This window comes from Salmo salar, chromosome ssa12 (assembly GCF_905237065.1).
Source record: "Salmo salar chromosome ssa12, Ssal_v3.1, whole genome shotgun sequence".
Taxonomy (NCBI): domain Eukaryota; kingdom Metazoa; phylum Chordata; class Actinopteri; order Salmoniformes; family Salmonidae; genus Salmo; species Salmo salar.
Window position 1 is genome coordinate 61,310,201 of NC_059453.1, and position 21,970 is coordinate 61,332,170.

At 42.7% G+C, this 21,970-nt stretch overlaps 1 protein-coding gene across 3 annotated transcripts; it reads left to right on the forward strand.

Moving 5' to 3' along the window:
• The first annotated feature begins 3,276 nt into the window (after window positions 1–3,276).
• LOC106565438 (tubulin alpha chain) lies at window positions 3,277–15,691 on the forward strand. Of its 3 annotated transcripts, XM_014132579.2 has the most exons (5): window positions 3,277–3,451; window positions 4,546–4,768; window positions 5,028–5,176; window positions 5,280–6,206; window positions 15,528–15,691. In XM_014132579.2, the coding sequence occupies exons 1-5, from the start codon at window positions 3,449–3,451 to the stop codon at window positions 15,573–15,575; spliced, it is 1,350 nt and encodes a 449-aa protein (XP_013988054.1). In that variant the 5' UTR covers window positions 3,277–3,448; the 3' UTR covers window positions 15,576–15,691. The 3 variants fall into 3 exon arrangements, with proteins under 3 accessions (XP_013988054.1, XP_013988052.1, XP_013988053.1); XM_014132577.2 differs by lacking the exon at window positions 15,528–15,691 and having other exon boundaries at window positions 5,280–6,690; XM_014132578.2 differs by lacking the exons at window positions 3,277–3,451; window positions 4,546–4,768; window positions 5,028–5,176; window positions 5,280–6,206 and adding exons at window positions 12,417–12,567; window positions 14,042–14,264; window positions 14,349–14,497 and having other exon boundaries at window positions 14,601–15,691.
• The last annotated feature ends 6,279 nt before the right edge of the window (window positions 15,692–21,970 follow it).

The window sequence follows — 21,970 nt, forward strand, 5'->3', positions numbered from 1 at the left end:
AGTGCGGTCTTAAAGCCAGCATCGATTTGTGGTGGTAAATAGACAGCTATGAAAAATATAGATGAAAACTCTCTTGGTAAATAGTGTGGTCTACAGCTTATCATGATATGCTCTACCTCAGGCGAGCAAAACATAGAGACCAGCTGTTATTGACAAATAGACACAGACCGCCACTCCTTGTCTTACAGGGGGCAGCTGTTCAATCTTACTGATGCACGGAAAACCCAGCCAGCTGTTGGTTATCCATGTCGACGTTCAGCAATGAATCGGTGAAACATAAGATATTACCGTTTTTAATGTCCCGTTGATAGGATAGTCTCAATCGGAGCTCATCCATTTTGTTATCCAATGATTGCTAGTTGGCTAATAGGACTGATAGAGGCGGATTACCCACTCGCCGTCGAGTGCCATTTGGAGTACGGTCAGCATATAAATGTAGGCCTATTGTGATATGACAGAGTTCTTTCTTAGTTTGTTAGAGTCAGTAAAATTTGAACCACAGCATCAGAACCGTCCAGAGTAGTGATGCTAGACGGGCGGGCGGGTGCAGGCAGCGAACGGTTGAAAAACATGCATTTGGTTTTACTAGCGTTTAAGAGCAGTTGGAGGCCACGGAAGGAGTGTTGTATGGCATTGAAGCTCGTTTGGAGGTTAGTTAACACGGTGTCCAAAGAAGGGCCGGATGTATACAGAATGGTGTCATCTGCGTAGAGGTGGATCAGGGAATCACCCGCAGCAAGAGCGACATCGTTGATATACACAGAGAAAAGAGTCGGCCCGAGAATTGAACCCTGTGGTACCCCCATAGAGACTGCCAGAGGTCAGGACAGCAGGCCCTCCGATTTGACACACTGAACTCTGTCTGAGAAGTAGTTGGTGAACCAGGCGAGGCAGTCATTAGAGAAACCAAGGCTATTGAGTCTGCCGATAAGAATACGGTGATTGACAGAGTCGAAAGCCTTGGCCAGGTTGATGAAGACGACTGCACAGTTCTGTCTTTTATCGATGGCGGCAATCAAACATCAAATAAGTATTGTATGCCTACTTAAGCAACTGATTATGGGACTTAATCCCATGTACTTGAGATGTTCAAATATCTTCCATTAGAGACTTGCATGACTCATTTTGTAGAGTATTAAAATCATCTTGCTGCAGAGATAAGTACATGAGTAAACGCAATCAAGGGAAACCCAGCTCCTGGATCCCTGCTGATCTATTAGAGAGAATCACATTCAACATTCAGGTTCTACTAGCACATGTTACCAATGGCCCAACTGTCTGCCACACACCCTGCAGAGCCCCACACACAAACCATGTATAACAATCACTAACACACATTCATCATCATCACCCTACCATTCCAGAGTTTATTTGCTATACTGTAATTACTCTGCCACCATGGCCTATTTATTGCCTTACCTCTCTTATCCTACCTCATTTGCACATGCTGTTTATAGATTTTTCTACTGTATTATTGATTGTATGTTTGTTTATTCCATGTGTAACTCTGTGTTGTTGTATGTGTTGAACTCGTTTGCTTTATCTTGGCCAGGTCGCAGTTGCAAATGAGAACTTGTTCTCAACTAGCCTACCTGGTTAAATAAAGGTGAAATTAAATAAATAAAAATCAGCACTTTGGTTTTGGTTAGTTTTTTTATATAGCCATGTGGTTTGACTTCTGTTCTATTTAGGCCTAAATGCATTTTCTCTTTGTTCAGCATTCATACACATAATGGGGATATTGATTCAAATTCAACTTTTCCTGTCATATTCTTCCATGGATTATCATCAAAGGCTTGTAGCAGCAATAGATTCATGGGATAGGTCTACTTGTGTTTCAGGAGTAAAATAAAATATTTGTCATTTGTTTCTTCATAACAGCATTCTTCCTGACCATAAATAAGATGGGTATGCACCTGCTAACATACACTAAGAACACAGTTAGACTATTTACTCATTCATGCTCAACATCTTGATATTTTTTTTACGAGGTTTCATCCATGTTTCGGCCAATCCTAAAGGGAAGGAAAGTATAAGTGGTCCATCTGTCTGTGATTGTTGATTTGGGATGGGATGCAAGTCAGGCAGACGGGCAGGGAGGGGCAGTCAGGAGAATCTGATGCAGCTGTCTCTTTCAAACACAGCCCTCATCTCTTACTTTATCCCATCGCCCTAAGTCCGATATTATTGAAATGATGACTGTGTGTGTGTGAGTGTCGAGGGGTATTCACAGTGTGTGTGAGTGTGCGTGTGCGTGTGCGTGTGCGTGTGTGTGTGTTTTGAGGGGTATTCACAGGGAGAGGAGAGGGCAGACAGCTGAGGGGCCATGTGTTTGCTGGTAACTAACCACAGTGACACATCAGTCACATGATTCACTGCAGAGGAGTGACGTCACTGCAGCAAAATCTTGAACAAAGAGGGGCGGAGGTCTGGCCAGGCAGACTAGGGGGGAAGCGGGGTTAGAAGGAGGAGGTTGGTGCAGCCAAAGTCATACTCTAATTTAATACATGAATTAACTCCTTTTTAGAGTCTGGCCTCTGAACATTTCTGTCAAGCATCTACAACCTCTCATCTTTTAATTTTTTTTAATTTTATTTTGATGGAATCCTATTTTGGTAACCTTTTTTCCATTTTATTTTAAATTGGCATGAAAGTCTTTTCATGCACTTGAATGAACATGCTGTCTTTTGTGAGATTTCATACTGGTTTGCATCCTCTCCATCTCAATACATTTCATTTGTATTTGAATGGCATCTAATGACAGAGGCGATATGTCTAACGTGCTGCTAGATATTCTGCTCTACATTTTATAACAAGGCTGTATTGTTGGCACAGAATTTAGTTCAGCACCCAAAGCTCAAAGAGATTTGGGACTAAATAATTAATTGACTTACAAAATAAAGTGCATGTGGCGCAATGTGTGCGTGTGCGTGTGTTTGTTTTGAAGGGGTTAGATTTGACCATTCTGCACCTTACTCAAGCCTGTCTTAATTTCTTTATTTTTTACATGGGATTTACAGTATCTCATGTAGGCCTCCAGTGTCATCCAACAAAAGACACTCTAATAACGGTTGAAAATAATCATATTCACATAAATAAATCATTTACAGTCACCATAGACTGGTCAACGCCAATTGTCACTTTCTCACTCTCATTGAGCTAAATTCGATCCACAATGTTTATTAGGCCTACATATTTCATTTCGACTTCAAAATGATAATAATATAGTAATAAAACTAAAAACAACGTAATTATCTGCAAACATGCTTTGTCTTTTGTCAGCGAATCTGGGCTGTGGCTGTGTGTCGCTGTCTGGTTCATTGAATGAGAAATCACCGCCTCCGCCTCCTCCCGCAGTGGCCAGTCTAGAGATTGAGGCTGTCTAGAGAAGAGACACTGTTCATCTTTCTGGCGCCTCTATCATACCTTTCCTCATAAAGCAATCAAAATGGTGAGCCGTTCATTTCATTCTATAAAAAAACATTTGTATTGTATCATTATTATTCTTTTAATTTTTTTTTACAATTGGGTATACAATGAGACAGTGATTAGGGTACATTTGCAATTACATTTTGATTATGGGTGGGTGGCTAGAAAGAATGCACGGGTCTTGTAGATCGAGAATGTTCTATTATTCTTAAACGCGCGTTTAGTAGTAGCCTAGAGAGTTGGTGTTGATGTTCAGTTTTGTTGAAAAATGGTTTGCAGTGTTCAAACCCACGTTTTTTTATAGGAACATCGTAAATGGCATCTATATTAAAACAAGTGTAGGCTAATTTAGAAACAGACACGCAAATTGTAATAGACTGCTCTGCCACACAAAGCAAGCCACTCCCTAAGGAAATTTGGAAATGGTGTGAATTCAGTCATATAAAAGCTGAAGCATGTGTTGGCCAAATCCAAACAGTTTAATTATGCCTATGTGCAATATAATTATAATAGACTGTTATGTCTAATTTAGATAAATAGCCTGTTATTGAAAAATGAAATACATGTAAGGTAAATATGTTTTATAGTGTAGCCTTTACTGAAATTCAGAATGTTCACATGAATTATTCATATTGCACTCAGTGAGGTAGGCTAGCATCTGCCACAACATTTAGCACACTGTACATTTATTTTTAGTCTATCAGCATGTTTTTGTCTGTGCAGAATGGGACCAAATCTGACTTGGTATTTCAAAAATGCATTTTTTAAATTATATCAGCAGTTATGACCCTTGTAGCAGGTGCTAGGCTAGCATATTGAGAGTGACTCATTCAGACATCAAGGGCAGGTTTCCCGGACTCAGATAAACCTAGTGCTGGATTACAGAGCATGGTCAATGGAGAATCTCCATTGTAATACCTTTTTAGTCCAGGACTGTCTGGGAAACCGGCGCAAAAGCATCTAGACTCCAAAGGTCTCATTATGACTTTTTTTTTTAATGGTCTAGTTGTAATTTACTATACATTTCTTGGAATGTGATTATGAGAAGTTAGGACACTTGCCTAAATTACATTTATTTTTAAAATTAATTATATACTTTTACATTTTTTGAACCAGCGTGAATGTATCTCAGTACACGTGGGTCAAGCTGGAGTCCAGATGGGCAATGCATGCTGGGAACTCTACTGTCTGGAGCACGGGATCCAGCCTGATGGTCAGATGCCCAGTGACAAGACCATTGGAGGAGGAGACGACTCCTTCAACACCTTCTTCAGTGAGACTGGAGCTGGCAAGCATGTCCCTAGGGCTGTTTTTGTGGATCTGGAGCCCACTGTCATTGGTAAGATCACTTTGTCTTGAAACAATGATCATGACACTGTGCAACACACTAAAAACAAATGGTTCTATATAGTGCCAAATACATAATAGCATAACACAACAGATTAGATAATCTGGAATGACACTCTCACTCACGGCTGCACAAAAAGAACAAATATTATAATCAGCCGCCAGCCCTACATTTTAATTATCACATAGAACCATTTTTTTGTGTGTATCATTCTTGACTTCTTCAGATAAAAGCTCTTTCTTTGTTCCAGATGAGGTGCGCACAGGAACTTACCGCCAGCTCTTCCATCCTGAGCAGCTGATCACTGGGAAGGAGGATGCAGCCAACAACTACGCCCGTGGGCATTACACCATCGGCAAAGAGATCATAGACATGGTTCTGGACAGGACTCGCAAACTGGTGACAATCTCCAATAACCTCTAGTGATGCCTTATTGTACATCCTTTATATTTCTTGTCGTTGTCCAACCATAATGATCTGAAACATCTCTCCTCCTCTCCAGGCTGACCAGTGCACTGGCCTCCAGGGCTTCCTAGTCTTCCATAGCTTTGGAGGTGGCACCGGTTCCGGTTTCACTTCCCTGTTGATGGAACGCCTGTCTGTTGACTATGGCAAGAAGTCCAAGCTTGAGTTCTCCATCTACCCAGCTCCCCAGGTGTCCACAGCTGTTGTTGAGCCCTACAACGCCATCCTGACCACCCACACAACCCTGGAGCATTCTGACTGTGCTTTCATGGTAGACAATGAGGCTATCTATGACATCTGCCGTAGGAACCTTGATATTGAGCGTCCCTCCTACACCAATCTTAACAGGTTGATTGGCCAGATTGTGTCCTCCATCACTGCTTCCCTCCGATTCGATGGTGCCCTAAATGTTGATCTGACAGAGTTCCAGACCAACTTGGTGCCCTATCCCCGTATCCACTTCCCCCTGGCCACCTATGCCCCAGTGATCTCAGCAGAGAGGGCTTACCATGAGCAGCTCTCTGTGTCTGAGATCACCAATGCTTGCTTTGAGCCATGTAATCAGATGGTGAAATGTGACCCACGTCACGGCAAGTACATGGCCTGCTGTCTGCTGTACCGTGGCGACGTTGTGCCCAAAGACGTTAACGCTGCCATTGCCACCATCAAAACAAAACGCTCCATCCAGTTTGTAGACTGGTGCCCAACTGGTTTCAAGGTTGGTATCAACTACCAGCCCCCAACTGTGGTACCTGGTGGAGATCTGGCCAAGGTTCAGAGGGCAGTGTGCATGCTTAGTAACACCACTGCTATTGCAGAGGCCTGGGCCCGCCTTGACCACAAGTTTGACCTGATGTATGCCAAGCGTGCTTTCGTGCATTGGTACGTAGGTGAGGGTATGGAGGAGGGGGAGTTCTCTGAGGCCAGGGAAGACATGGCTGCCCTGGAGAAAGATTATGAGGAGGTGGGTGTCGACTCCATTGAGGGAGAGGGAGAGGAGGAGGGAGAGGAGTATTAAATACTATGCCAAATTCATACATTCCTATGTGACCCAGAGCTGAGAATGACTGAATTGTTTCCACTACACTCTTAGAAAAAGGGTTCCAAAAGGGTTCTTCGACCGTCCCCATAGGATAGCCCTTCTTGCTCCCAGGTGAATCATTTTTGGTTCCAGGTAAAACCCTTTTGAGTTCCAAAAGGGTTCAAACGTGAACCAAAAAGGGTTCTTCAAAGGGTTCTACAGGGACAGCCAAAGAACCCTTTTAAGTTCTAGATAGCACTTTTTTTTCTAAGAGTGTATGATTCTGCCTTGAACAACCAATTTAATGAAGTAGCAGGATGGTAAAGTGTAGTCTACAAGGCTTAAAATATGCTCACTCACAAAGGCTGATGTCCTTGCTTAATCTGTGCTTTTGTAGCGAGATCCTAATAAAATTATCATCAATAAAGGTTGTTCTCTGTCTCTGTTATGACATCCTGTAACAATTAAGTCACATACAGATAAGTGACCACAGAGTAAATTGATATCAGTAGGTTTATATACCCAAGTAAAATACTTATTTTGCAAACATTACTTTTATCAAGACTAAGCATGTCTGTCTCTGTCTATGCAGTATGTGGCAAAGCTCAGTTTTCATATTGATGAAACATTTGTAATGTTATATTCTTCAGCAGGCAATTTTACATATTGTTATCCTCAGCAGTTTGCTAATGTAGTTGGACTGGTAGATAGAGATAGATAGACTATAATTTTTGTAAAGTGCCTTCAGAAAGTATTCAAATCGCTTTACTTTTTCCACGTTTTGTTACGTTACAGCCTTGTTCTAAAAAGGATTAAATAAATAAAAAATCTCAGTAATCTACACACAATACCCCATAATGACAAAGTGAAAACTGTTTTTTAGAAATTGTTGCAAATTTATTACAAAGATAAAAACAGACATACCTTATTTACATACAGTTGAAGTCGGATGTTTACATACAATTAGGTTGGAGTCATTAAAACTCGTTTTTCAACCACTCCGCAAATTTCTTGTTAACAAACTATAGTTTTGGCAAGTCGGTTAGGACATCTACTTTGTGCATGACACAAGTAATTGTTCCAACAATTGTTTACAGACAGATTTTTTTCACGTATAATTCACTGTATCACTATTCCAGTGGGTCAGAAGTTTACATACACTAAGTTGACTGTGCATTTAAACAGCTTGGGAAATTCCAGAAAATTATGTCATGGCTTTAGAAGATTCTGATAGGCTAATTGACATCATTTGAGTCAATTGGAGGTGTACCTGTGGATGTATTTCAAGGCCTACCTTCAAACTCAGTAACTCTTTGCTTGACATTATGGGAAAATCAAAAGAAATCAGCCAAGACCTCAGAAGAAAATTTGTAGACCTCCACAAGTCTGGTTCATCCTTCGGAGCAATTTCCAAACGCCTGAAGGTACCACGTTCATCTGAACAAACAATAGTACGCAAGTATAAACACCATGGGACCACGCAGCCGTCATACCGCTCAGGAAGGAGACACGTTCTGTCTCCTAGAGATGAACGTACTTTGGTCCGAAAAGTGCAAATCAATCCCAGAACAACAGCAAAAGACCTTTGAAGATGCTAGAGGAAACAGGTACAAAAGTATCTATATCCACAGTAAAACGAGTCCTATATCGCCATAACCTGAAAGGCCGCTAAGCAAGGAAGAAGCCACTGCTCCAAAACCGCCATAATAAAGCCAGACTACGGTTTGCAACTGCACATGGGGACAAAGACCGTACTTTTTGGAGAAATGTCCTCTGGGCTGATGAAACAAAAATAGAACTGTTTGGCCATAATGACCATCGTTATGTTTGGAGGAAAAAGGGGGACGCTTGCAAGCCAAAGAACACCATCCCAACCATGAAGCACGGGGGTGGCAGCATCATGTTGTGGGGGTGCTTTGCTGCAGGAGGGACTGGTGCACTTCACAAAATAGATGGCATCATGAGGAAGGACAATTATGTGGATATATTGAAGCAACATCTCAAGACATCAGTCAGGAAGTTACAGCTTGGTCACAAATGGGTTTTCCATATGGACGTTGACCCCAAGCATACTTCCAAAGTTGTGGCAAAATGGCTTAAGGACAACAAAGTCAAGGTATTGGAGTGGCCAACACAAAGCCCTGACCTCAATCCTGTAGAAAATGTGTGGGCAGAACTGAAAAAGCGCGTGCGAGCAAGGAGGCCTACAAACCCGACTCAGTGACACCAGCTCTGTCAGGAGGAATGGGCCAAAATTCACCCAATTTATTGTGGGAAGCTTGTGGGAGGCTACCCGTAACGTTTGACCCAAGCTAAACAATTTAAAGGCAATGCTACCAAATACTAATTGAGTGTATGTAAACTTCTGAGTCACTGGGAATGTGATGAAAGAAATAAAAGCTGAAATAAATCATTCTCTCTACTATTATTCTGACATTTCACATTCTTAAAATAAAGTGGTTTTCTGCAGCATTTCTGCAGCATTGAAGGTCCCCAAGAACACAGTGGCCTCCATCATTCTTAAATGGAAGAAGTTTGGAACCACCAAGACTTTTCCTAGAGCTGGCCGCCCGGCCAAACTGAGCAATTGGGGGAGAAGGGCCTTGGTCAGGGAGGTGACCAAGAACTCGATGGTCACTCTGACAGAGCTCTTGAGTTCCTCTGTGGAGATGGGAGAACATTCCAGAAGTATAACAATCTCTTCAGCACCCCACCAATCAGGCCTTTATGGTAGCGGCAAGACGGAAGCCAATCCTCAGTAAAAGGCACCTTACACCCTGCTTGGAGTTTGCCAAAAGGTACCTAAAGACTCTTAGACCATGAGAAACAAGATTCTCTGGTCTGATGAAACCAAGATTGAACTCTTTGGCCTGAATGCCAAGCGTCACCTGGCACCATCCCTACGGTGAAGCATGGTGGTGGTAGAATTATGCTGTGGGAATGTTTTTCAGTGGCAGGGACTGGGAGACTAGTCAGGATTGAGGCAAAGACGAACGGAGCAAAGTACAGAGATCCTTGATGAAAACCTGCTCCAGAGCTCTCAAGACCTCAGACTGGGGCGAAGGTTAACTTTCCAACAGGACAACAACATTTGTTTTGTCATTTAGCAAATGCTCTTACCCAGAGCGACTTACAGGAGCAATTAGGGTTAAGTGCATTACTCATGGGCACATCAACCGTTTGGTTACTGGGCCAACACTCTTAAAACCTTTTAACACTCTTAAGGGGCGGCAGGTAGCCTAGTGGTTAGAGCGTTGGACTAGTAACCGAAAGGTTGCAAGATCGAATCACCGAGATGACAAGGTAAAAAATCTGTTCTTCTGCCCCTGAACAAGGAAGTTAACCCACTGTTCCTAGGCTGTCATTGAAAATAAGAATTTGTTCTTAACTGACTTGCCTAGTTAAATAAATATTAAAAAACACTAGGCTACCTACTGCCCCATGCCTCCAACATGTCATGGTGGGATCAGCCAATGGTCACCAGGTGGGATTAGCCAATGAAGTTGGAAGTCCCACCCAGTTGACTACATTAAAATGTTGGAAGCCCTCAATGGCACTGCCCATGCTAATATTTGGCCACTAGAGGCCTCTATCATTCTCTATGGACTGCTGCAAGACTTTATAAACAATATCTATGATGAGATTCATAATCAAAAACTCTGGCTCCCTCCTGTGGTTCGGTATGGTTCTAGTGTCTGCTGTTTCCTGAGTAAGCCTACACTGTACCAGAAATACTCCACTCCACTGTCCATGCAATAGCAAGGTTATTATAGTAAACTGAAACTAATCATGAAAAAAAATCTATTTAGTAAACTGAAATATAATAATTCACAAACCCATTTGAAAAACTAAAACTATACTAAAACTATTATCCTTGACTTTAAAACTAACTCGAATAAAATTTAAAACATCCTGAATTATGTTCAAAAATCGAATGGGGTTTTCAAATGGTGTTTTCAAGCTAATGAATCTGGTGGGTAAATGCTGCCAGGAGATGGTGATGTTTGAAATAGACTTAGTTTGTGCATCACTATTAGTCGCTCTTGACCAGGGGAGAACAACTGCCCCCTCTAAGTGAGGACGTCAAGTTCAAGGCCTACCGGGGTACTGCAGGCAATGTTTTCCAAAAGCAAGATCGTGGTCAATATTAATGGATATAAAAAAATAATCTGAACACAATCATGGTATCAATACTTGCTTCTATTTCACCAGAAGTATGTCCTTGAAGTTATAAGGATCATTTGCAGCCTGCAGTACCCCGGTCGGCCCTCAACTTGAGATACTCAATGAGAGGGAGCAGCACTAAGCAGGCTTGCAACATCACGTCCTAGAGTAGCTCAAACTGTGCATGCAATGTTTCCAAAAACGCCTCCATGAAGCAAGATGGCGACACTGATCTTCAAATGTGCCACTAAGACTTCACATAGGAAAATATGAGGTGACATCATCGATGGCTCCGTCTATTCTTTTTACAGTCTATGCTGTCTAGACAGACGGGTTGCTTGCCTAGTTTACGATGCTCCAAGGTCTGGGATATCCGAGACTACATCACTATCAGCCATCACTAGCTTACAGTGAAGAATCGGCTAGTAGATAACTTGATTATTCTTACATGTCCTACTGAGGTGAAAAAGCATTGGATTGGTGTAAACATGGGTGAGAGTTACCTTTCACCATATTTTTTTGACCCGTTTCAGCGCTATTCCTTTTAAATCCAAGTCATATTGAGATATTGAGATATATTGAGATTGACTTTATAATGTAAAGGGCCAATCAGCAGTTTTGGTAAAAAGCTGAAAGATGGAGCTGGGGAAATGTAGCTGCTCTAAAATTCATAGACAGAGCTATGGATGCAAAGACTGACCATCCATGATATCCAGAATTATAGTTTCACCCATGTTTTGAGGCTTTACAATATTTGTTTATATTTACTTTGTTTATAAACGTTGGAGTAAAAAAAGCTTATATGTTGGGTTCTAATGGGTAACGACAGTTGAACTAAGCTCATGAGGCATTTATAAGTTATATTCTTCAAGAATCAATGGGTACATATCATTAATTTATAAGTCCAAAAATGGATGAAGCAACTGCTGATTGCACCTTTAAACCTAACAAAACCTATAACCCTTCACATTATGTATTACTGCCCCCAGGCTGCAAGAAGTGACATCCCAAAATATACACAACAAACTATATAATACAAATGGCTCCTAGCCTGGCTCCATGTATGCTTTCTGTCCATAACACTAAAACTAAATAATACAAAAACAAAATATAAATATTTGTATATAACTGAAACTAAATAAAAAAGTAGCTAATCAGGTCTGAAAACTAACTGAAACTAAACTCCAAATTAAAATAGAAAAACAAATATAAATTAAAACTAATATGTAAAACCCAAACTATAATAACCTTGTGCAATAGCCCTCTTTAATGACCCAGCAAAGTTTTTAAGAAGAGGGAGAAGTGCTTCCTTGAGACCAGTAAAATGACAGATGTGTCCTCCAAATTACAGTTACAAAGTCAATGTAGAAAGATTCTCAGCTGCAATAGGCCTATATCAATCAACTCAAGAATTATGATTAAATCTAAAGCAAAATCATATAGCCTAGGGCGAATAAAAAACCTAAAGATGACAGAAAAAGATGGTGTCAAAGGTTAGGTCTACATTGTTATCATTTTCAAAGTAATCGGCTATCAAAATAGTTGTAAAATCTCACTCTTGCTGTGGGAATTTGCTTATCTTCACGGCATTGTACTTTGGTTGTAGGATCATGGCTGGAGCATATCCAGCTTTTGTCAGAATTAACTTTTCGTAGCAGGTTTAGAAGAGCTTAAGCAGCAGGTTAGGTGAATTAACATGGCATGTTAGGACAATTAGGTTAAGGTTAGGAAAAAGGTTATGGTTAGCTAAAATGCAAAAATAGCAGAAAAACTTTTGAAGTAAATTTGACAAAAGATGGATCCATTTAGACATGATATGGTTGGTCGTAGGTAACACTCTTTCACGCCATTTCCTTCTTCCGTGGTCCTCACCATTCACGTAGGCCTACATGTTGAAATGGTCCAATAGAACGAGCAAAAACGCCTATTTTTTTCCCAGGTGGGCGGTAAATTTCAGTCTAAAGCCCGCCCAAATGTGGCGGACCGTCATAATCAGTAGCTTATATAAAGCCCCACCCTGACTCATTACTGAAACTTCTCACATTAGACTCCTAAAGGTCCGTCTGTGAGAGTTGGTCTTTAATCTACGGGTTCTTATTTTATCTTTACTGCTCTTATAAAACTCCTCATCTTAGACATGGTAAGTTTGAATATGAAAATGACGAGAATTGTAATGTAGACTTCTGTGGTGTCATGCTCGCGTAATAAAACTAGATGATGGATTATCAATAAAACATGACACAATAAATACTTGTTGCCTATATCTTTTATTGTCTAACAAATTTATATTTTGTATGATTTAATTTTTTCCCACAGTGACAGACATTATTCGATGTGACACAAATGGTCTACATTTGAAAATGCCATAATACGATTTCATTTGTTAGGCTTCAAAAGTAACCCTTTTAACACGTACGGTGACTGTCAATTCTAGGACTGCGCCACAGATTGAGGTCTTTGATTCCTTATGTAGGGCGGCGTTTAGTCCTTTCCTCCTTTCCTCCTCTCCCCCTCGCTCCTTGACCATAGTAGGCTATTCTTGCTTTGTTGCATTGCTGAAAGTGGCACGCGTTTGTAGTGAACATGTGTCGTGGTCATATTCATAACTAGTCTACAATGCAAAAGCAGTAAAATCGGAAATGATCTGACACACCATCGAGATGACTTGATCGTGATTTATAGCAGATATTTTTTTATAGCCTGTCGCCGGTGGAATTTCGAGGGGCAGGACCTTCTATAGAATAATAGTCTATTGTAGTCCCTTAAACTCCAGAGGCATATACCTGTACACTTTATTTTAGACGACGCCATTTCGTTTTGTTTGAAAGGGGAGTTGCCCATTCAATGGCATAGACTATTTGGCTCAATCTCAATCGAGAGAAACCCCCCAAAAATCGGGTCGCTGAGAAAAACAACTCCATTCTTCAGAGTAGGCTAGTGTCAATTGTGTCATATCAGGGATTTTCTGCCGCCCCATACATGGCTAATCCTTGCCATGCTGATTTTCAGTAACGTTACATCGAGGATTACCACAGTCGACAGCTAAAATCGCTCCCATTGTCATGAGCACCGAATGACAGTGCCATAGCCAATAACACAGATGTAACACGTAAATCCTGTCAATTCTTTCTCATGGTTTGATTTGGCCACATTGATTTAAATATACATCTTTAAAATGAGTCATTGACATGTAGTAGCCTAAATTATACACTAATAATCACCCAAATGTATTTTAATGGTCTGGAAGTGTATCCTTACATTTCTGTCTAAATCTTGATTACGTTTAGAAAAGGCTAAACCCCTCAATAATTTAGGGCCATGAATAGACTTACTCAACTCCAAAAGCTGCTGCCTGTAGTCATGTGCTTTCTCTGCAGCACCAACATGAGCAGGTCTGTCTCCCTCATAGCCGCATATAATCACTTAGTCAGGTGACCAGGGTGTGCTTGTACTAGATCCAAAGCTATGCATAACTTAAACATACAGGTACACAAGCCCATACAGCCAAAATGGCTTCCTCATTAAAAGGCTTTTTAAATAACTGGAACTCATCTTTAGGAAAGACTACTAATATCTGAGCACTCAATTTTACGTGATTGTTCATTCTCCCACAGCGTGAGTGCATCTCGGTCCATGTGGGCCAGGCTGGCGTCCAGATCGGCAATGCATGCTGGGAGCTGTACTGTCTTGAGCATGGGATCCAACCAGATGGCAAGATGCCCAGTGACAAGACCATTGGAGGAGGTGACGACTCCTTCAACACTTTCTTCAGTGAGACTGGAGCTGGCAAGCATGTCCCTAGGGCTGTGTTTGTGGATCTGGAGCCCACTGTCATTGGTAAGATACTGTCTTGATGCAATGAGGTTCTGTTAACATGTGTATCTCCTTAGTCTTCAGAAAAGTGAACTGATCTTTCTCCAGATGAGGTTCGATCTGGAACTTACCGCCAGCTCTTCCACCCTGAGCAGCTGATCACTGGGAAGGAGGATGCAGCCAACAACTACGCCCGTGGGCATTACACCATCGGCAAAGAGATCATCGACTTGGTTCTGGACAGGATCCGCAAACTGGTGAGAATCTCAACCTTTAGTGATGTCTTATTGTACATGGTACAGCCTGCTTACTTTAATCAATTAACAATGAATGTGAAACGTCTCTCGTCCTTCTCTCCAGGCTGACCAGTGCACTGGCCTCCAGGGCTTCCTAGTCTTCCACAGCTTTGGAGGTGGCACCGGTTCTGGTTTCACTTCCCTGTTGATGGAACGCCTGTCTGTTGACTATGGCAAGAAGTCCAAGCTTGAGTTCTCCATCTACCCAGCTCCCCAGGTGTCCACAGCTGTTGTTGAGCCCTACAACTCAATCCTGACCACCCACACCACCCTGGAGCACTCTGACTGTGCTTTCATGGTAGACAATGAGGCTATCTATGACATCTGCCGTAGGAACCTCGATATCGAGCGTCCTTCCTACACCAACCTGAACAGGTTGATCAGCCAGATTGTGTCCTCAATCACTGCTTCCCTCCGATTCGATGGTGCCCTCAATGTTGATCTGACAGAGTTCCAGACCAACTTGGTGCCCTATCCCCGTATCCACTTCCCCCTGGCCACCTATGCCCCAGTGATCTCAGCAGAGAAGGCTTACCATGAGCAGCTGACTGTTTCAGAGATTACAAATGCCTGTTTTGAGCCATGTAATCAGATGGTGAAATGTGACCCACGTCACGGCAAGTACATGGCCTGCTGTCTGCTGTACCGTGGCGACGTTGTGCCCAAAGACGTTAACGCTGCCATTGCCACCATCAAAACAAAACGCTCCATCCAGTTTGTAGACTGGTGCCCAACTGGTTTCAAGGTTGGTATCAACTACCAGCCCCCAACTGTGGTACCTGGTGGAGATCTGGCCAAGGTCCAGAGGGCAGTGTGCATGCTTAGTAACACCACTGCGGTGGCTGAGGCCTGGGCCCGGCTTGACCACAAGTTTGACCTGATGTATGCCAAGCGTGCATTTGTGCACTGGTACGTAGGTGAGGGTATGGAGGAGGGGGAGTTCTCTGAGGCCAGGGAAGACATGGCTGCCCTGGAGAAAGATTATGAGGAGGTGGGAGCAGATAGCGTGGAAGGAGAGGATGAGGGAGAAGAGTACTAAGTATCAGGCAATTTCAGCCTGTCTCAACACATTCCTCATGGAACAATGTTTTTCTGTCCCTTTGTAACCTTGACTTTTAAATCTTGCTTTATTGCAATAAAAGGCAATTTCAATGATTCAATTTGTTTGTGGTTCATTACCCTGCATACAAAATCAAATAACATGGCATAGACATAAAATGTCTCATAAAACAGCATTCACTATTATTGTTCTGTTGGATATCACAGCTTGCTCTGAATGAGGCTGAACATCGGGACTGTTTCATAAAATCTATGCAAATATAGAGGCCTTCCCTGTGGCTCAGTTGGTCAAGCATGGTGTGTGCAACGCCAGGGTTGTGGGTTCGATTCCCACGGGGGGCCAGTACAAAAAAATCAAAGTATGTATTCACTACTGTAAGTCGCTCTGGATAAGAGCGTCTGCTAAATGACTAAAATGTAAATGTATAGTTGGAATAGAACTTAAAACACTGGTGAATAGAAATGTGGGACAACAGTCTTTTGATCCTCTTCAGCAAAACCACTCTGTTCTTGATTGAGCATTTGAAGCATTCTGGTTTGGTTTAGAGGAAGTTTGTCTGTCATCAATTGTGCGCTTAGGCTGTGTATATATGTGGTGTGTGTGGGTATATTAGCTACCTTTCCTCAATTTGTCAGTTAGGGGCACTTTGATATAGCCTTTTGGATGGTATCCACATACCCTTCAATTACAAATAGTTGTCCTCGGAATTACTAGCAGTGTTTAATATTAAAGACCTCTGACCTGTACTTCAGAGCTATAAAAGTAGCATCGTATTACATTCATACCAGTGTCATCAACTCCCTGTGTGAGAAGTGAACATGTTCAAAATAAGCTACAACAGCATTTCCTATTCATCTTTTACAGGCAATTGACTGCTGAGGTAAAATGAGGAAGTAGGCCTGAACTTTGAATAGAAGGTCTTCAGTGCAGAGTAAAGGTTGCAGTGTCTACTGCATGCACAATTATTTTGGAAACCTTGAGATTTGGAATATTTAAATAGTATTTTGTGGAAGTGGTCTGGGTCTGAATAAATAATCCTCTAAGTATCATGAATTGAATAGAGGTATGGGCTGATATTTTCCTGGCCTTTGGCTCGGCTGTAATGCCAGAGATGAGGACAGAGTACACCTACCCCCAAAACAACTTCCCGCGGCTATGTGTCCAAAGTCTGAGACCACATTTTTTTAACATTCCAGACAACAGCTCCATTATGTACAAATATTGAGTAGTCTATGTATGACAAAATAATAGAATACAATGGCGTCTCCGTAGCATGGCATTTTCTTATGAATGGTTTAGGGTACTATTATAACACAATTACTTTATGAATTATACTTTTATTTATCATTTTTGTTCTTACTTGCAGATCATTAACTTAGAGCTTGACTGTTGAGGTTAGATAAGCAGGAGGAGAATGATAACATACAGAGCATGTTGCCTCATGCCAAATCAAATGGTATTGATCACACACATGGTTAGCAGATGTTATGGCGAGTGTAGCGAAATGCTTGCGCTTCTAGTTCCGACTTCAGCAATATCAACAAGTAATCTAACAATTCCACAACAACTACCTAATACACACAAATCTAAGTAAAGGGATGGAATAACAATATGTACATATAAATATATGGATGAGCAATGACCAAGCGGATTAGGCAAGATGCAATAGATGGTATAAAATACAGTATATACATATCCGATGAGTAATGCAAGATATGTAAACCTCATTATTAAAGTGGCATTAATAAAGTGACTAGTGTTCCATTTATTAAAGTGGCCAATGATTGGAGTCTGTATGTTGACAGCAGCCTCTCTGTGTTAGTGATGGCTGTTTAACAGTCTGATGGCCTTGAGATAGAAGCTATTTTTCAGTCCTCGGTCCCAGCTTTGATGCACCTGTACTGACCTCGCCTTCTGGATGGTATCGGGGTGAACAGGCAGTGGCTCTTTTTGGCCTTCTTGTGACATCGGGTGCTGTTGGTGTCCTGGAGGGCAGGTAATTTGCCCCCGGTGATGCGTTGTGCAGACCGCACCACCATCTAGAGAGCCATGCGGTTGTGGGCGGTGCAGTTGCCGTACCATGCGGTGATCCAGCCAGACAGGATGCTCTCAATTGTACATCTGTAAAAGTTTGTGAGGGTTTTGGCCAAATTTCTTCACCCTTCTTCACCACACTGTCTGTGTGGGTGGACCATTTCAGTTTGTCCGTGATGTGTACGCAGAGGAACTTAAAACTTTCCACCTTTACCACTGCTGTCCCATCGATGTGGATGGGGGGTGCTCCCTCTGCTGTTTTCTGAAGTCCACGATCATCTCCTTTGTTTTGTTGACGTTGAGTCAGAGGTTGTTTTCCTGACACCACACTTCGAGTGCCCTCACCTCCTCCCTATAGGCTGTCTCGTCGTTGTTGGTGATCAAGCCTACTACTGTTGTGTCGTCTGCAAACTTGATGATCGAGTTGGAGGCGTGCATGGCCACGCAGTCATGGGTGAACAGGGAATACAGGAGGGGGCTGAGCACGCACCCTTGTGGGGCCCCAGTGTTGAGGATCAGCGAAGTGGAGATGTTGTTTCCTTCCTTCACCACCTGGAGGCGGCCCGTCAGGGAGTCCAGGACCCAATCACACAGGGCAGGGTTGAGACCCAGGGCCTCAAGCTTAATGATGAGCTTGGACGGTATTATGATGTTGAATACTGAGCTGTAGTCAATGAACAGCATTCTTACATAGGTACAGTATTCCGCGGTAAGCAAATTACAGTGGGTCTAGGTGACAGGTAAAGTGGAGGTGATATGATCCTTGACTAGTCTCGCAAAGAACTTCATGATGACAGAAGTGAGTGCTACGGGGCGATAGTCATTCAGTTCAGTTACCTTTGTCTTCTTGGGTACAGGAACAATGGTGGCCATCTTGAAACAAGTGGGGACAGCAGACTGGGATAGGAAGAGATTGAATATGTCCGTAAACACACCAGCTAGCTGATCTGCGCATGCTCTGAGGACGCGACTAGGGATGCCGTCTGGGCCGGCGGGCTTGCGAGGGTTAGCATGTTTAAATGTCTTACTCACGTCGGCCATGGAGAAGGGGAGCCCACAGTCCTTGGTAGCGGGCCGCATCGGTGGCACTGTATTATCCTCAAAGCGGACAAAGAAGGTGTTTCGTTTGTATGGAACAAGATGTCGTGGCTGATATTCTTTTTGTAGTCCGTGATTGTCTGTAGACCCTGCCGCATACGTCTCATGTCTGAGCCGTTGAATTGCGACTCCACTTTGTCCCTATACTGACATTTCGCTTGTATGATTGCCTTACAAAGGGAATAACTACACATATTCCCGGTCATCTTTCCATGGTTAAATGCAGTGGTTCGCGCTTTCAGTTTGGCATGAATGCCGCCATCTATCCACGGTTTCTGGTTAAGGTAGGTTTTAATAGTCACAGTGGGTACAACATCTCCTATGCACTTCCTTGTAAACTCACTCATCGAATCAGCGTATCAATCTATATTATTCTCTGAGGCTACCCGGAACATGTCCCAGTCTGCGTGATCAAAACAATGTTGAAGCATGGATTCTGATTGGTCGGACCAGTGTTGAATAGTCCTTGTCACAGGTACATCCTGTTTGAGTTTCTGCCTATAGGAGGGGAGGAGCAAAATGGAGTCGTGGTCAGATTTGCCGAACGGAGGGCCGGGGAGGGCCTTGTATGCATTGCAGAAGTTAGAGTAGCAGTGATCCAGTGTTTTGCCAGTCCGGGTACTACAATCAATATGCTGATAGAATTTCGGTAGCCTTTTTCTCAAATTTGCTTTGTTAAAATCCCCAACTACAATAAATGCAGTCTAATGATATGTGGTTTCCAGTTTCCAGTTTGAAGTGCTTTGAAAGACTAGTCAAGGATCATATCACCTAGACCCACTGCAATTTGCATACCGCCCCAATAGGTCCACAGACGATACAATCGCCATCACATCTGGACAAGAGGAATACCTATGTAAGAATGCTGTTCATTGACTACAGCTCAGTATTCAACACCATAGTACCCTCCAAGCTCATCATTAAGTTTGAGGCCCTGGGTCTCAGCCCTGCCCTGTGTGATCGGGTCCTGGACTTCCTGATGGGCTGACCCCAGGTGGTGAAGGTAGGAAACAACATCTCCACTTCGCTGATCCTCAACACTGGGGCCCCACAAGGGTGAGTGCTCAGCCCCCTCCTGTATTCCCTGTTCACCCATGACTGCGTGGCCATGCACGCCTCCAACTCGATCATCAAGTTTGCAGACGACACAACAGTAGTAGGCTTGATCACCAACAACGATGAGACAGCCTATAGGGGGGAGGTGAGGGCACTCGGAATGTGATGTCAGGAAAACAACCTCTGACTCAACGTCAACAAACAAAGGAGATGATCGTGGACTTCAGAAAACAGCAGAGAGAGCACCCCCATCGACATCGATGGGACAGCAGTGGAGAAGGTGGAAAGTTTTTAGTTCCTCTGCGTACACATCACGGCCAAACTGAAATGGTCCACCCATACAGACAGTGTGGTGAAGAAGGCTGAAGAAATTTGGATATACACGACTGACAATAACCGCTGAGAATTCTCTTGGGAGATAATATGGTCGGCATTTGATTGTGAGGAATTCTAGGTCAGGTGAACAAAAGGACTTGAGTTCCTGTATGTTTTTACAATTACACCATGAGTCGTTAATTATGAAACATAGACCTCCGCCCTTCTTCTTCCCTGAGAGATGTTTATTCCTGTCGGCGCAACGCACAAATAATCCCGGTGGCTGTACCGACTCTGACAGCATGTCCCCATATAGCCATGTTTCCGTGAAACAGAGTATGTTACAATCCCTTTTATCTCTCTGGAAAGCAACACTTGCCCTAATGTCGTCTACCTTGTTGTCTAGAATCTGGACATTAGTGAGTAATATACTCGGAAGCGGTGGGTGGTGTGCTCACCTCCGAAGTCTGACCAGAAGGCCACTCCATCTAGCTCTTCTGCGGTGACATTGTTTTGGGTCAGCCTCTGGAATCAGTTGGAATGCCTTGGGTGGTTCGAACAAAGGATCCGCTTCGGGAAAGTCGTATTCTTGGTCGTAGTGCTGGTAAGTTGATGTCGCTCTGATATCCTATAGTTCTTCCCGGCTGTATGTAATAACACTTAAGATTTTTTGGGCTGACAATGTAAGAAATAATGCATAAAAAACAAAATACTGCAAAAGTTTCCTAAGGACTAGAAGCGAGGTGACCCTCTGTCGGCACGATGTGTTTCATGCACATTTCACACGGTCATTACCTACCTGGTCTGACCTGTGTATATCGGTGCTGATAGATGGTTAACTGCAGCTGTAGCCAAGTGAAAAATGAAGCATGTCATGGTTGCTTTAATTACGAGCTGCTAAACTCACTCATGTCTTTGAAATGGATGCTGCTTGGTATGTCTGCTGGGAGGAAGCACTAATACAGGAAATATGATATCTGTACATCAGAAGGTGATTGTGTCCTAGATTTTACAGAGAGATACGATAGCTTTGAGGTGTGTGTGTGAAGGGAGGGGATAAAGACTCAGGTCATGGGAAACCTGATCAGTTGCCATTTGAGAGTATTGGCCTTTATCGGGAAAAAAGGAACAGTGAAGAATTGCAGTGTGTAATCTTCCATTAAGGAAAGACAGAAGCAGGGAGAGAGAGAGAGGGAGCGAAAGACTAGGTTCTTTACTATAAGGCAGGTTGATTAGATCATGGTGCAAGGCCCATCACACAGGAAATGAATTACCAAGAAAGCCAGACATGGGTAGCAGCTGGCCAAGTGCTGTACTGCTGCACTCATGCAGCCATACATATAGAGAGAGAGACTTTGATGGATGAAATGTTTTAAAGAAATTGTTGAATAATTGGGAGCAAAAATATAGTTGTGTCTTTGGATCTCAAAATGAATGGAAGAGGAATGGGAGGGAACAAATCACAGAGCAGGAGGGAGAAGGAGAGGGGGAGGGAGAGAGAGAGATACCTTGAGGTAGGGATGTACTGTAAAGAGAGGGAAAACCTCCCACAGTAGACAAGGTGCATGCTCTGCATTGCTTCAACATTAAAATGGATTGGTAGAATGTCTTTCGCTTGCCCACCTATGGACTAAAGGAGCCTAACGTTACTTCTTATAGACCAGGACCTTACATGTTCTGTTTAGAGGCGAATTGGCTCTGGCAGTCAAAACAGCCAAATAATCCATCTAAACGTGAATCGACTCTCAATTGCGGTACGGTTCTAGAAACATAAAGCCTTCTACTTTCACATCACATTAAAATAATTTCACAAATGAAAAATATACCCTCACTGTACACTGTTTTAACCGGTTTTAACACAGTTGCACCTG

Bases quoted from the DNA above. Each gene is read 5' to 3' on its own strand.
- LOC106565438 (XM_014132577.2), top strand. The intron at 4,769-5,027 runs GTAAGATCACTT...TCTTTGTTCCAG, and splicing joins TCTGGAGCCCACTGTCATTG to ATGAGGTGCGCACAGGAACT. The intron at 5,177-5,279 runs GTGACAATCTCC...CCTCCTCTCCAG, and splicing joins TGGACAGGACTCGCAAACTG to GCTGACCAGTGCACTGGCCT.